At 41.3% G+C, this 12,116-nt stretch overlaps 1 protein-coding gene across 1 annotated transcript in view; it reads right to left on the bottom strand.

Moving 5' to 3' along the window:
* cacna1ea (calcium channel, voltage-dependent, R type, alpha 1E subunit a) overlaps window positions 1-12,116 on the bottom strand; it is a gene marked incomplete at both ends in the record, with an annotated part of 104,782 nt that overhangs the window by 22,204 nt on the left and 70,462 nt on the right. The window contains 12 exons of the mRNA XM_079996616.1: window positions 3,127-3,218; window positions 3,767-3,834; window positions 4,252-4,369; window positions 4,595-4,664; window positions 5,501-5,632; window positions 5,762-5,874; window positions 6,398-6,510; window positions 7,096-7,305; window positions 8,102-8,197; window positions 9,957-9,998; window positions 10,640-10,693; window positions 11,298-11,413. Coding sequence (XP_079852742.1) covers window positions 3,127-3,218; window positions 3,767-3,834; window positions 4,252-4,369; window positions 4,595-4,664; window positions 5,501-5,632; window positions 5,762-5,874; window positions 6,398-6,510; window positions 7,096-7,305; window positions 8,102-8,197; window positions 9,957-9,998; window positions 10,640-10,693; window positions 11,298-11,413 — 1,224 coding nt within the window. The remainder of the gene's footprint in view (window positions 1-3,126; window positions 3,219-3,766; window positions 3,835-4,251; window positions 4,370-4,594; window positions 4,665-5,500; window positions 5,633-5,761; window positions 5,875-6,397; window positions 6,511-7,095; window positions 7,306-8,101; window positions 8,198-9,956; window positions 9,999-10,639; window positions 10,694-11,297; window positions 11,414-12,116) is intronic.

Here is a 12,116-nt window from a genome sequence, read left to right as displayed (position 1 = left end):
TTTTTCAGACTTCAGAGGTACAGAAAGATCCATGAACAGACAGAAACACATGAAGATGAGAGAGGAACATTTTACCAGCAAAGGAAATCAGACAGGCGCGTGTGAGAGAGAGAGAGAGCTGTACAGACAGTGTTACTTACTGGTGCCTGGACTCTTGTGCGGTCCGTGTTATCAATGAGCGATTGGTTGAAAACAAGACATTAGTGCTTTTGTGAGCAGAGACAAAACAAGCCGGGAGACACACAGCAAAACAGTCAGGAAAATATGATATATGTTAAAAAATAAAAAATAAACAAAATAAATAAAAATACCCCTTAAAAAATATTTTTAAGGGATATTGACTTGAGTGACTGGGCGTGATAGATTTAGTCAGGCCTAAAATGGCATTAAGATGGCCAGTAAAAGATAAAATATTGGTATCTCTTTTTAAATGGCTTCATAATTTTGTCAATATTGTCAGCAATTTGGGACTCTTGATCCTTTGCTGTGTGTCTTCATTGGAGCCAAGCAAAACACTCACAAACAAGTTCGCAGAGTTAGAACAATTCCAACAACATTCATCGACAGTAAACAACAAGCGCAACATTGAGACGAAGACTGTCCTCAGTCAGACTGAGATGTTACAAACAGTTAAAGCTACAGTATGGCACAGGAATAAAACACAGAGAAATGGGCTCCATCGGCGAACAGGCCAAAAGGGAAAGACACATCGTTCAGAAATCCTTTGAACAGCAAAAACCATGTCGGGATGCATCTCTGAGCACCGATGCCACCTCAGAGTCGTGTTGCACTCGCATTCTGCTTTGATCATGCCAGCGATTGAATATAAAAGTGAACGTGCTGCAATGTTAAATAATTCAAAGTTGGGAATGCTTCAGCATCACCAAATACTTCGTTAGAATTGGATCAACGGTGGAAGAAAAGCTTCTCCACTCTCTGAACACATTACCCAGATATGTCACTGCAGGAGTGCTAATCACTTGCAATCACATACAAAAAAAAAGCATTCTCAGTTGGGGTGTAAAGGGTAAAACACAAGTTTTCTTTCTTTAGTCATGCAGGTCGGACGCATGCACGCATTGCCAAAGTTGAATCACCACAAGTCGCTGACATGCCGCTCCCAGCTCTCGCCGAGCACACGTCACGTCCTCATGCAGGTTTGTTCGAGGCCAACGGGGGCAGATCTTCTCATCCCTCACCTCAGAGATGAGAGAGCGGGAGCCCCCAATGTTCAGACGCCGTCCTCTCTGAATACCAATGCCAGCCCAGAGCATCATGTGATATCCTACTCCCCTCTATCGACTCTGACAAGTGCCTGACCCTCAGGATGCCAGCTTCTTTAAGAAGACACACCTATCGTTTTCTTCCTGCCTCGTTCAAACCAGAGAGGTTTCTGATAGCGGTATGACATCAAACAGAAAGAGAAAAAAAAGCAATCCCCGGTCGAAGCAGTAGAAATTGAATTTGATTTTGTTTACCGTACGTGTGCCTCCTACAAGGCGGTGGAAAGTAACTAGTCACAACTACTCTCAGCCCTTGAGTGTTTTCACCTGAAAATGTGCTCTATTGAGAAGAACTAAAAATTCTGTACTACACTACTTTAACTTGTGTTCTTTTATAATGAAGTATCAGACAGTTACAAAGTAAGTACTTCAACATTACTCCGAGATTTCATTTCCAGAGCCAATCAAAGCAAAACAGACCTATGTCAGCGATTATATTCTGGCTGCAGTTTGGTTAAGAGTGCCATGTCCACTATTGCGTACACAAATTAGAAATGGCTTATGAATTCAATATGTTCCCTTACGTTATTTACACATGGATTATAGTCAATGTCGTCTCAAAAAGATTGTGGTCCCTCAAAAAACACAGGTGAATAAAGACACTCAATAAGTAATTACTTACTACTTAGCTTCAAATGCAAAATGTGCATCCCAAATTGTACCTGCTAGCATTGCAATTACAGTCAGCACAAGCCTACATGTCCATTTCAAAAGAGAATCTACATGCAGATAAAGGCATCGACACCTGAAACCGTCCGGTCTACAGAGCATTTAAACCTCCCCCCACCGTATCAATCCATCAACATTTTGAGATTATGTTACAGAATTGCAGTTATCTGAGAATTTATCATCACAAATTACCATTTTAAGGAGGCAATCGGGAATTTCCAACGATTTACATTTCAGTAGTAACCTTCCCAAACCTCATCTTGAATTCCAGTGCAATCAATTGCTTTGTTGAAAGTGCATAATGCATCGAAACATGTGGCCCTGCATTTAGAACCACCTGGCTTCTCCTCTGTCCATGACCCCGCATGCCCACCTAAAGCTGTTGCACTAAAACTGTGCAGTCGTGTGATTCACACTAACCCAGTGACAACAGTCTGTTTGATAAGTTAAAAGATCAATTCTTTACAGCCTCTTGTCGGGGAAAAGGGGACACAGAGGAAAGCTTCAGTCAGACTTTGTTCTGCTGCATTATTCTGTGTCCTGGCAACAAATTCCCTTTGAAGAAACGGGTCTTCGCTATGTGCAGAGCCATATTACCGTAATTGATCCACGATATTAATGCGGACATTAAGTAATTCTGGCTCCATGGCGACGATATAAGCAAACCATTCCCTCCCCAAACCCATTGCTGAAACTGGGAAGCCTGCCAGTAACCATAGCGACAAAGAGTTCAATTTAGAACAAATTATAGAGCTGGGAGTGAAGAAGGAGCGGAGATAGTAGACCTGTCAGAGCAGAAGCATCAATACCACTCTTGTGGAAACCCCAGTCACCACCCGGATGGATCTGCACAATCTATTGACGTTAAAAAATAGAAGAGTCCGATTCTGGTTCCAACCCTTTACAACTGGTCTAAACGTTTGACCCGAGGATACCACCCCTGACTGTTCTGCCCGCGTGACGCATTCCAGCAGCGAGCAAAACGGCTGCATCAAGCCATAGTGTTGCCATTTGCCCAGAGGCTACCGTCGTTCCTGCTCAGGGTTAGTGGCCCTAGGTAATGTTAAATAGATATTCCCCGGGGGAGGGAGGGAGAGAGGAAGGGAGGTAATGAGGAAGAGAGAGATGGAGAAGGAGGCCAGGCGAGGTGAGTGGCTGCACATACAACACTTACTCTGAAGACATGAGGGAGGACATGGGTCCGACCTCCTTAGCCTTCTGCAGGGCGTGCTTCTGATTAAATGCTGCCTCTGCCTCCTCTTCATCCTGGGCAGAGGAGAGGATGAGGAGGATTGAGAGTAGGGGAGATGGGGTGAAGAAGAGGAGAAGGGTAGAGAAGGCTCAGAGGAGGAGGGGGTGATAAGAGAGGAGAGACAACAGTCTGAGATTCAATAGAATATTCATGAGTCGATGATACAACTAATCAACCCGAATTTCACAAATACTTCCAGCAGCGTATGAAGTTCTCCAAAAGTGAAAGTACCTTGGGAAATACCTTGAAAAAAATAGATATACATATGAACCAGCCAAAATTAAAAAATGTCAGGAAAGAACAACTGACACGAAAATCAGCACAAAAATATCACATCAATGGGGCAACAACCTGCTAAAAATGAGAGAAAATTAGACCCCACAGAGCTAAGCGGGATTTTGAAAATATCTGGAACAAAACAACATTGTTTAAAGCAGGTCAGAGCAGAAAAGCAAATTACTATAAAATGTAACACCTCAAATATTGTTAAGGGAATCAGACATGCTGACTCTTAAGAAAATAAAAAAATCTGCAGCGGGTCATTAATATTGTTTTTCTTCACCTTGGTCAGTTCTTGTGCGTTGGCAAGGTTATCCACTGCGATGGCCAAGAAGACATTCAGCAGAGTGTCTGGTCATTGCTGGTAAGGACACACACGGATAATAGGCAAAAAAAATCACAAGCATCTGAATATCTCTGCTTTCACTTCATTACAATAATCTTTCTTTCTCAATGAGGTAGATAATATAGGTAGGTATTATCGCTATTGGTCCAAATACAAATGAATGGTATTTTCATGTCAATATAACTTTGCTCAACAGATGTGGCTTTATGTCCTGATTAAGTTCACATAAACACGGACACGTAAGGAGTGCATAACCCCTGACATGTACATGAAAACAGATTTATCCAACAGGAAACCATTTGAATATACGTCAAGTTACTGTAAATGATGACTGGATCACACACTTGATTGTGTGTGGGCAGTTGAGTTGAGTTTTGAGTCTGAACTTGTGTTTTGCTGTGAGACGTCATGAAGAAGGATACAGTTTCCAAACAGGGTGAGCACAATGAAATAGATGGAAGACCACATGCCCGACTTAACGCCCCCCTGGGAGCGAATCCCATTGTACATCACCTCATTCCAGTCCTCCCCAGTCAGGATCTGGGAGAACGCACACACACACACAAATAGCCCAGTTTGCCCTGTATCCAATGGGAAATAGCCTAATATGCAGACACAAAGAAAACACGGCGCTGAATAACAATGGAAATTTTCATTTCAAATTTTAGAGTCATTCTTTCCCGTTTTTCTGTAAATGTACTTCCTACTTGACTGTGTGGGATTAGTTTACTACAGCAAATTTCAAACAGGATTAGAGAGACAAACCTGAAAGACAGTCATGATGGCGGCAGGAAAGGTATCAAAGTTGGTGGGAGTGTAGTCTTCAAAGATGAACCTGGGAGAAGCACATGACACACGAGGCAGGTGTTGGATCTCCGATTATTTTCTCTCTGTGAAACACATAGATTCTCCTCTTCCTCCGGCTGGCAGGCTGATGGAGTTTTTTCCGTGCGGCTCAATTTTCCGTGCGGCTCAGCGTTCTATCTGGAGGTCTGTTCAAACACAAAGCCAAGCTTGTCTGCCTCGCTTGGCCTTTACTGAAGTGACAATTCCACAGAAAGAGCCTTCAATTCAAGGAGAACACAAAAATTGGTAGGTGTGAAAAGAATAACCTCTTGTTGGTAAATATTTGATTCTAGCAGAAGCCAACTGCGGGAGAGTCGTTTTGTGGAAAATAGGAACACACACACACACACACACACACACACACACACAGGGCTGGAAATGGATTTGGGGTCTACAATTAGGATTTAGAAAATTAATGGAAGCACCTTTATTTGAATTCACACCTACGTATTTGTGTGAATCTATTGCCTAAGCTTCATTACAGCCCAATTTCGTGTAAATCAATGTGTAGATGTTGGCCCTTAGTAGATACGTATATACCCGATTTTCTGGAGGAAAGCAACATTTCTAAGGGAATTTCCCCTTGGACTAAATAAATCTCCTCGGATAAATTACATTTAGATCAATTCAGTTCAATGCCATTACATTTATTGCTAATTAATTCAATTTTATTCTATATTTTACTGTCCCTGTTTAGGAAATTAAATTGTAATTTCCAGGCTCCAGACAGATTTAAACATCATTCAAATGTGCAATCAGTGTTGAAAAAAGGGAACATACTTACATAGACAATAAAAACATTCCTGTATCTGTATTTAAGGTTACCTCCCCCCGAAGAGCTGCATGCCGAGGAGCGCAAAGACCACGATGAAGAGGAAGAGGAGGAAGATGAGGGAGATGATAGATTTCATGGAGTTCATCAGAGAAACTACCAGGTTCCTCAGAGAGGCCCAGTACCTTGACAAGTACAATACGACGAAAAAAGGAACAAGGGCAAATATTGTATTAATGGCAAGCTCTAGTGGAATAATGTGTAAGGTAAAGCAAGGAAACGTTGTCGTTACAGGGTTCCACGGTGGGACTCACTTGGTGATTTTGAAGATCCTGAGCAGACGGAGGGCACGCAGGACACTGATACCAAATGAGGTCCCGGGCCTGAAGAAACCCCAAAGCACCTCGAAGATGCTTCCCATCATCACCTGTACGTCCGTTCCAATACAGAAGTACAGAACAAAACTTCACTTCTGCACTTATGGGTCACCAAACTAACTTATCTTTTTCCCCTTTCCCCACCGGCTATGATGGTGAGTTACTTTGCAATGCTAAATGCCAAATACAAATTGAAAACCACTTTAATGCAACTGACAGGACGCGCAGGCTCATGTTTTATATATATATATATATATATATATATATATATATATATATATATATATATATATATATATATATATATCATATTATTTATCTTTATGGATCCAACTGTACGTAAACAAGCAAATACTGATAGAATTGTTTCTGGAGGGTATGTCTATTGTATGTCTATTGTATGTCTATTCATTGATGCTCCAACAATTGTACATATCATTTTCCTCAAAAGGCTTCAGATAAAGAAGCTTCTAATGTGTAAACACACCCACGGGTGACACAAACTGATTTTGCATATTTTTAGCATTGCTGTTGCAACATAGAGGGAATGAGAGAGCGAGAGGGAGAACTGACGCTGAAATCAAAGCAGTTGAAGGAGGAATGGAAGTAGAGGCGAGGTCCCAGGCTATACATCTTCAGGAACATCTCGATCAGGAACAGGGCGAGGAACAGGAACTCTGCATAGTCTGGAGCCACAGTGACTAAACATCAGCACAAACACACTAGATACAACGACACGCAGGGCGGAAAAATACAGTCACACTGGTCTCTGGAGGTGGAACTTTCAAATGGCTTGTTAGAGAGGTAGAATGGCATCCCCATCCCCCTCCACATGTTTAAGTCCAGACACCACATCCTGTCTCAGTGGATTGGGATACAAGAGGAAATACAGGATAGACCTTGTTCTCGAGTACATTTCTATGCAAGTATCTGTATGTAACCTTTGCCTTTCACTTTCCTGACATTTGAAAGATACATATCCTACTTTTCATTGCATGTTTGTCAAGGCTGACATCACACATTGCCTTGAAAACAGCAGGTCAAAAATCTTTAGTCGATATAAATCATAAAATATATAAATTATGATAAAATGCAGAATGCCCTTCTAAAATACAGGACTGTCTTAGGAATGTCTTTCAAAGTGGTAACACAATACAAAATTTTATAATGAAGAGGTAAAAATTGCTGTGCATATGTTCCTGAGCATGTCCCACTGCCCACGTGACCCTCCAACCACAGGACGTGCGGAGCTGAAAGGAGGTGCAACTCACACAGGAAGGTGGAGAGCCAGAGCGGCTGGTTGTGGTGCACGATGGCCACGCACAGTGTGTTCAGTGCCACGAGGCCGAGCACCGTCCAGTAGAACGTGTGCGTCTTCACCATGCGGCGGATGGAGATGCGCAAGAGCCGCTCCTTACGACGGAAATATGTCATGGGACCTCGCTTAGAACTCCTGGTGCTGGCTCTGGTCATGGCAACGCCTGGCGGTAATGGAGAGCGACAGAGAGAGAGAGGTGGTGGAGTTACATGGACAATCATGATAGAGATCAGAATGAGAGCCAAGAGAAAGATACATATTAGCAATTAATAGTATATAAGAAAAATTACAAAAGAACTTAGTACTTGTACTTAAAGTATTAAAAGTATTTCAGTACATATCGTCATATTCAGAGTTCTGATATAGCTATCCTGATTTACTAAAAAAATATTCATGCGGTGTCATAGGTAAAAGCTGGAGGGAAAACCAAATCTTGCTTTTGAAATATAAACCCCCCTCTTTTTTTTGAAACTAAATTAACATGACAGTGTTTGAAGTATTGATTATTGAGAATTAAGGATTGAGGAGTATTGAGCATTGAGGATTGATTGTAAAAAATATAGATATGCACAGTAACAAAGTACAAGTACCTTTGTTAACTTTGTGTTAAACAATGCACCAGCAACACTATTGTTGAGCATGCTTATAAAAATGATAAGACAAGACAAGATAAGATAAAACTTTAATTATCCCGTGGGGAAATTCGGGTGTCGCAGCAGCAAAAAATAATATAAAAACAAATAAAATTAATAAACAAATAAATGATATGGATTTGGGAATACCACATAAACGACCTCCTCAAACAAACAACGACTGCAGTAGGGCTGCTTTTTTAAATTTTGTGTTTAGTGACTCTGTAACACTCGTCCTTCCAGGTGTAAAACAACATCGGAACATGTGGCTTTGGTCGATTGCACACCGAGTGTTTTGCTTTTTTTCCCGAGCCTTCAGACACTCACCCACAGAGGAAATGTCTCCGTACTGCTCCTCCTCCGACGGGTCCCCGCGCACCATGTCCATCCCTCTCCTCTTGATGGTGGTGGCTCGCTTTATCACTGTGGATGGAGTGTTTTTAAACACAGACGACTCTGAATGTGCAGCTTCAAACAGTTCAGTACAAAAATCTTAAGGAACAATATTTTGTCACACTTGAGGATAATGCCTGTTTGCATGTATGAAAAAATGAATAGTTTGTGATGAATTAGATGACAATTAATTAACAAGTTATCGTACTACAAATATTTGCATCTGAGAAGTACATCATTAATAATCCCATTACTCCAAAACGTGATGAAAACTGTGTACAAAAAGGCGTTATTTAAATAAACAAAAAGTGTTACCAAAACAAAAAAAAAAAAAAAAGATGATCAAACAAGATATGAAAGTATACAATTACAAATCAGGGAAGTTTCTCATAATTTACTACTCAGTTACAAATAATTATAATAAATAACAAATCCATTATTGTTATCTAAGATCCGTGATCATTCCTTTAATGAAAGTTGTGATTATTCTATTTATTATACGAGATAGATGGAGTACAGTACAAAGGTCATGATACACTTCAGCACTTGTTTTGGGTAAAGCAGTTCCTCCAGCATTTGTGTTTTTCTGTGATCACATACAAACATATTGAATATGGGTAAGACAAAATAAATAGATTCATACACACATATAAAGTAGTCATCTTTTGCTGGTCGCACTGGTGCATACCTGCTTTGCCCAAAGGATTTCCCAATGTGTTGCCACCTCAGAGTCAACCTCACAGTTACTAAGTCAGCGCTAAGCACATCTGGTGTCTCAGAAAACTGATGAAGGAGTTAATGAAGACACAGCGGGAGCAAAGTTTTAGCCAAAAGGAAAGTCTTTAGCTCATCAGCCCCATTGTTTAAATGACGTCAAAAATGATCACTCGATCTTAGTATCGTGATATTTTGAATTTGAGCGCAAACCATCTGCTGTTACTGTGCGACAACATCTCAATACGACAACACCATGCTGAGTGACGGGCGACTTGCAGGCCATGCTTCCTGGTTGTCACATCATTCCCATTCAGTGCAGTGCAGTGCGGTGCAGGCATACCTGACTGTCTCTACTAAAATACATTCTCGCTGAAAGTTCATGTCTTTCACCCATCCTACCCCTCCTCCCTCCCTCCTTTGATCATTTAGAGATGTCAATATTTGCTCGGACACTTTTTTGAATAAGGCACCGATCAAACACACAAACACAAAAGCACACACAAACAAAGGTGCGGACAGGGTGCGTTTGCTAAAGGAAGGAACATGGTGTCTTATCAACCTGAACATGGACACACCCATGCATTCATGCATGCATTCATGCACGCACGCACGCACGCACGCACGCACGCACGCACGCACGCACGCACGCACGCACGCACGCACGCACGCACGCACACACACACACACACACACACACAGCTGCTATTTCAGCCCAGTGGTTGCTAAGGCAACAGCATGTGCCGCTTTTCTTTTTAATTAAAGCTATTAGAATCACTGCATTTATTTCCATTACAAGTTGAGCCTGCTGCCGCGTCTGCTTCTACTTCTACTGGGGATTTTTTGATATTCAGCACGAGGGCACAGATGTTTATTTTAGCCTTGATGGGTAACACTACCCTTCATTTTCATGGGATAGGAAACTATTTGTTGAACATCTTATCAGAAGGTCATGCATGTGTGTTGAATTATTTGAATTTGAATGCATTTTGCGTTGCATCGCGTGTGGGTGTGTCTGAGTCACATTGTGCGGTGGAGGTCGTGCGTGGTAGCCGTGCAAAAAGACGGTTCTCACCATAGTTACCACCTGCACTACACTCTGGGAGCCTCCTGAGAGCTGTCAATCAATCAACATTTAATAAAAACAAAACCCTGTTGGTTCGCTGGAAACAAAAGGTCAGACTAGAGATGAGAGGTTCACAGTCGGTGCTTATCGTGCGCGGCGTGTTGAAAAATCGACCAATATCTTTAACAGCGCTTTGGATTGACATGAACAATTGCTGTGATGGAACAGAATAACTTTTTTGTTTCTGGTAGAAAATGGATGGAAATTGTACGGCTACAGTTACGGAAAAGATATTCGAGGTTTGAAGATTTAATTTCATGTATGTTCCTCTGGGATAAACAATAACAGCATAGATAAACAGGAATTGAATATTAATAGAATCATTAGCCTTAACAACCTTGACTACCACTTTATTTCCTATAGAATCGTGATCTGAAAGATATTGTATGTGAAGAAAAAGTTATAAAATTAAAAGACATGGTCGACCGAACAGTCACGATACAAAAATACTGTACATACAATAGCCTATAACCAAATGATCTACACATAAAAATCAGATTTGCAATAGATATTAAACATACCATCATAAATTAGATTAGATAGATAGATTCGATAAAATAGATTAGAAGTCTGAGCGCAGATAGAGGACACTGGCCAGGCGAAGCAGAAGCAGCAGGGGTTTCATCTCTTACCATCCAGAGCAGAAGGTCCCGAATTTTTATTCTCCTCAGCGAGCATAACCTCCTCTGGAAACACAAACATTTGATGAATGGGGTTCAGACAAACTGAGGAATAACAATGTTCAATATATATATATATCGGACACTCATATATATTTATATATATGAGTCCTTGACTTGACAATGAGCTTTTTTCTATGGTGTTTCAGTTTGGTGAAATAAAATGGTTCATTGGGAGGGAAATTCACTATAAAAAAAATAGGAAGGACATAAACTGATGTTCACAGGGGTTTGCAATTTCAAATTAAAGTATGCGTTTGTGTATTTAGAATTCACTGTTATTATATTGATAAAGTGATGAATTATATCATTCAATTATGGAAACAATTTCAACTTTTTTTATCAGAAAACTGCTCTTGTCGAATACAACTGTTGACTAAATGGTGAAAATAGTGTTGCATGAAAATGAAATAAAATATATTTCTTATATTGTATTCTTGTTATTAATAATTATTTTACAACAGACACAATTCGTTTTTTATTTCTGTGTATTTAGAGTTATACATAATTAATATCATCAACCCCTTGATGGATTTGTGTTGGTTTTTCCAATCAAAAATCCTTTTCTAATAAATTCCCAGTGACCCCAAGTGAGAGGCCGTAATGGCACCTGCTCTATCAATCCAGGCCCGGTAGCCGTTCAGCTCCCTCTCAATCTGCTGCTGGCGCCGGAGCTTCATGAAGGCCCGTCGATTCTCCACCCGTTCCCTTTCCTTGGCAAACTCCCTGCAGAAAACAAAACCCAACAGTGCAATCATTTATTTCTGATCTCATTGGAATTTATAAGAGTGAGTGCATTTAGATTAATAATCTGCTGTGAGGCAGGGAGCCATTGTTGTCAAGAACTGACCTTGTCTCATCATTCAACAGGAAGAGGGAAGGGCCAGGAGAGGAGAGGAGAGGAGAGGAGAGGAGAGGAGAGGAGGAGGAGGCGAGAGAGGATAAGAGAGAGGAGAAGAGAAAGATGAGGCGAGAGGGGTGACAGGAGAGGGAGGAGAGGGGAGGAGAAAAAGGAGAGGTAGAAGGAGAGGAGAGAAGACAAGAGAAGAGTTAAGGGGAGGAGAGGAGAGGAGGAGAGGAGTAAGAACAGAGAAAGAAGACAAGGAAAAGGGAAAGAAAAGGGAGAGCAGAGAAGGGCGTACAACTAGAGAGAGAGAGGGATGGCATGGTAAAAGAGGAGGGCGAGAGAGAGAGATAGAGAGAGAGAGAGAGAGAGAGAGAGAGAGAGAAAGCCTTGAGCAGACAAAGGACAGGGGAGGGGAGGGAGGGAATCTCATCCCTCTCTCTGTGCAGATAATGACGGTGGATTAACCTTTCCTGCTAAACTCATTCACTTCTATGGACTCTGACACCGTGGAGGAGACAAAGCCGCTAGGCTCGACAGCGGCCTGTCACGCAGTTGGCAGCGTAGTAAATAAGGATATGCTGT

The sequence above is a fragment of the Zeus faber genome, assembly GCF_960531495.2.
Source record: "Zeus faber genome assembly, chromosome: 1".
Lineage (NCBI taxonomy): Eukaryota > Metazoa > Chordata > Actinopteri > Zeiformes > Zeidae > Zeus > Zeus faber.
This window is presented reverse-complemented; position numbering and strand designations above follow the sequence as displayed.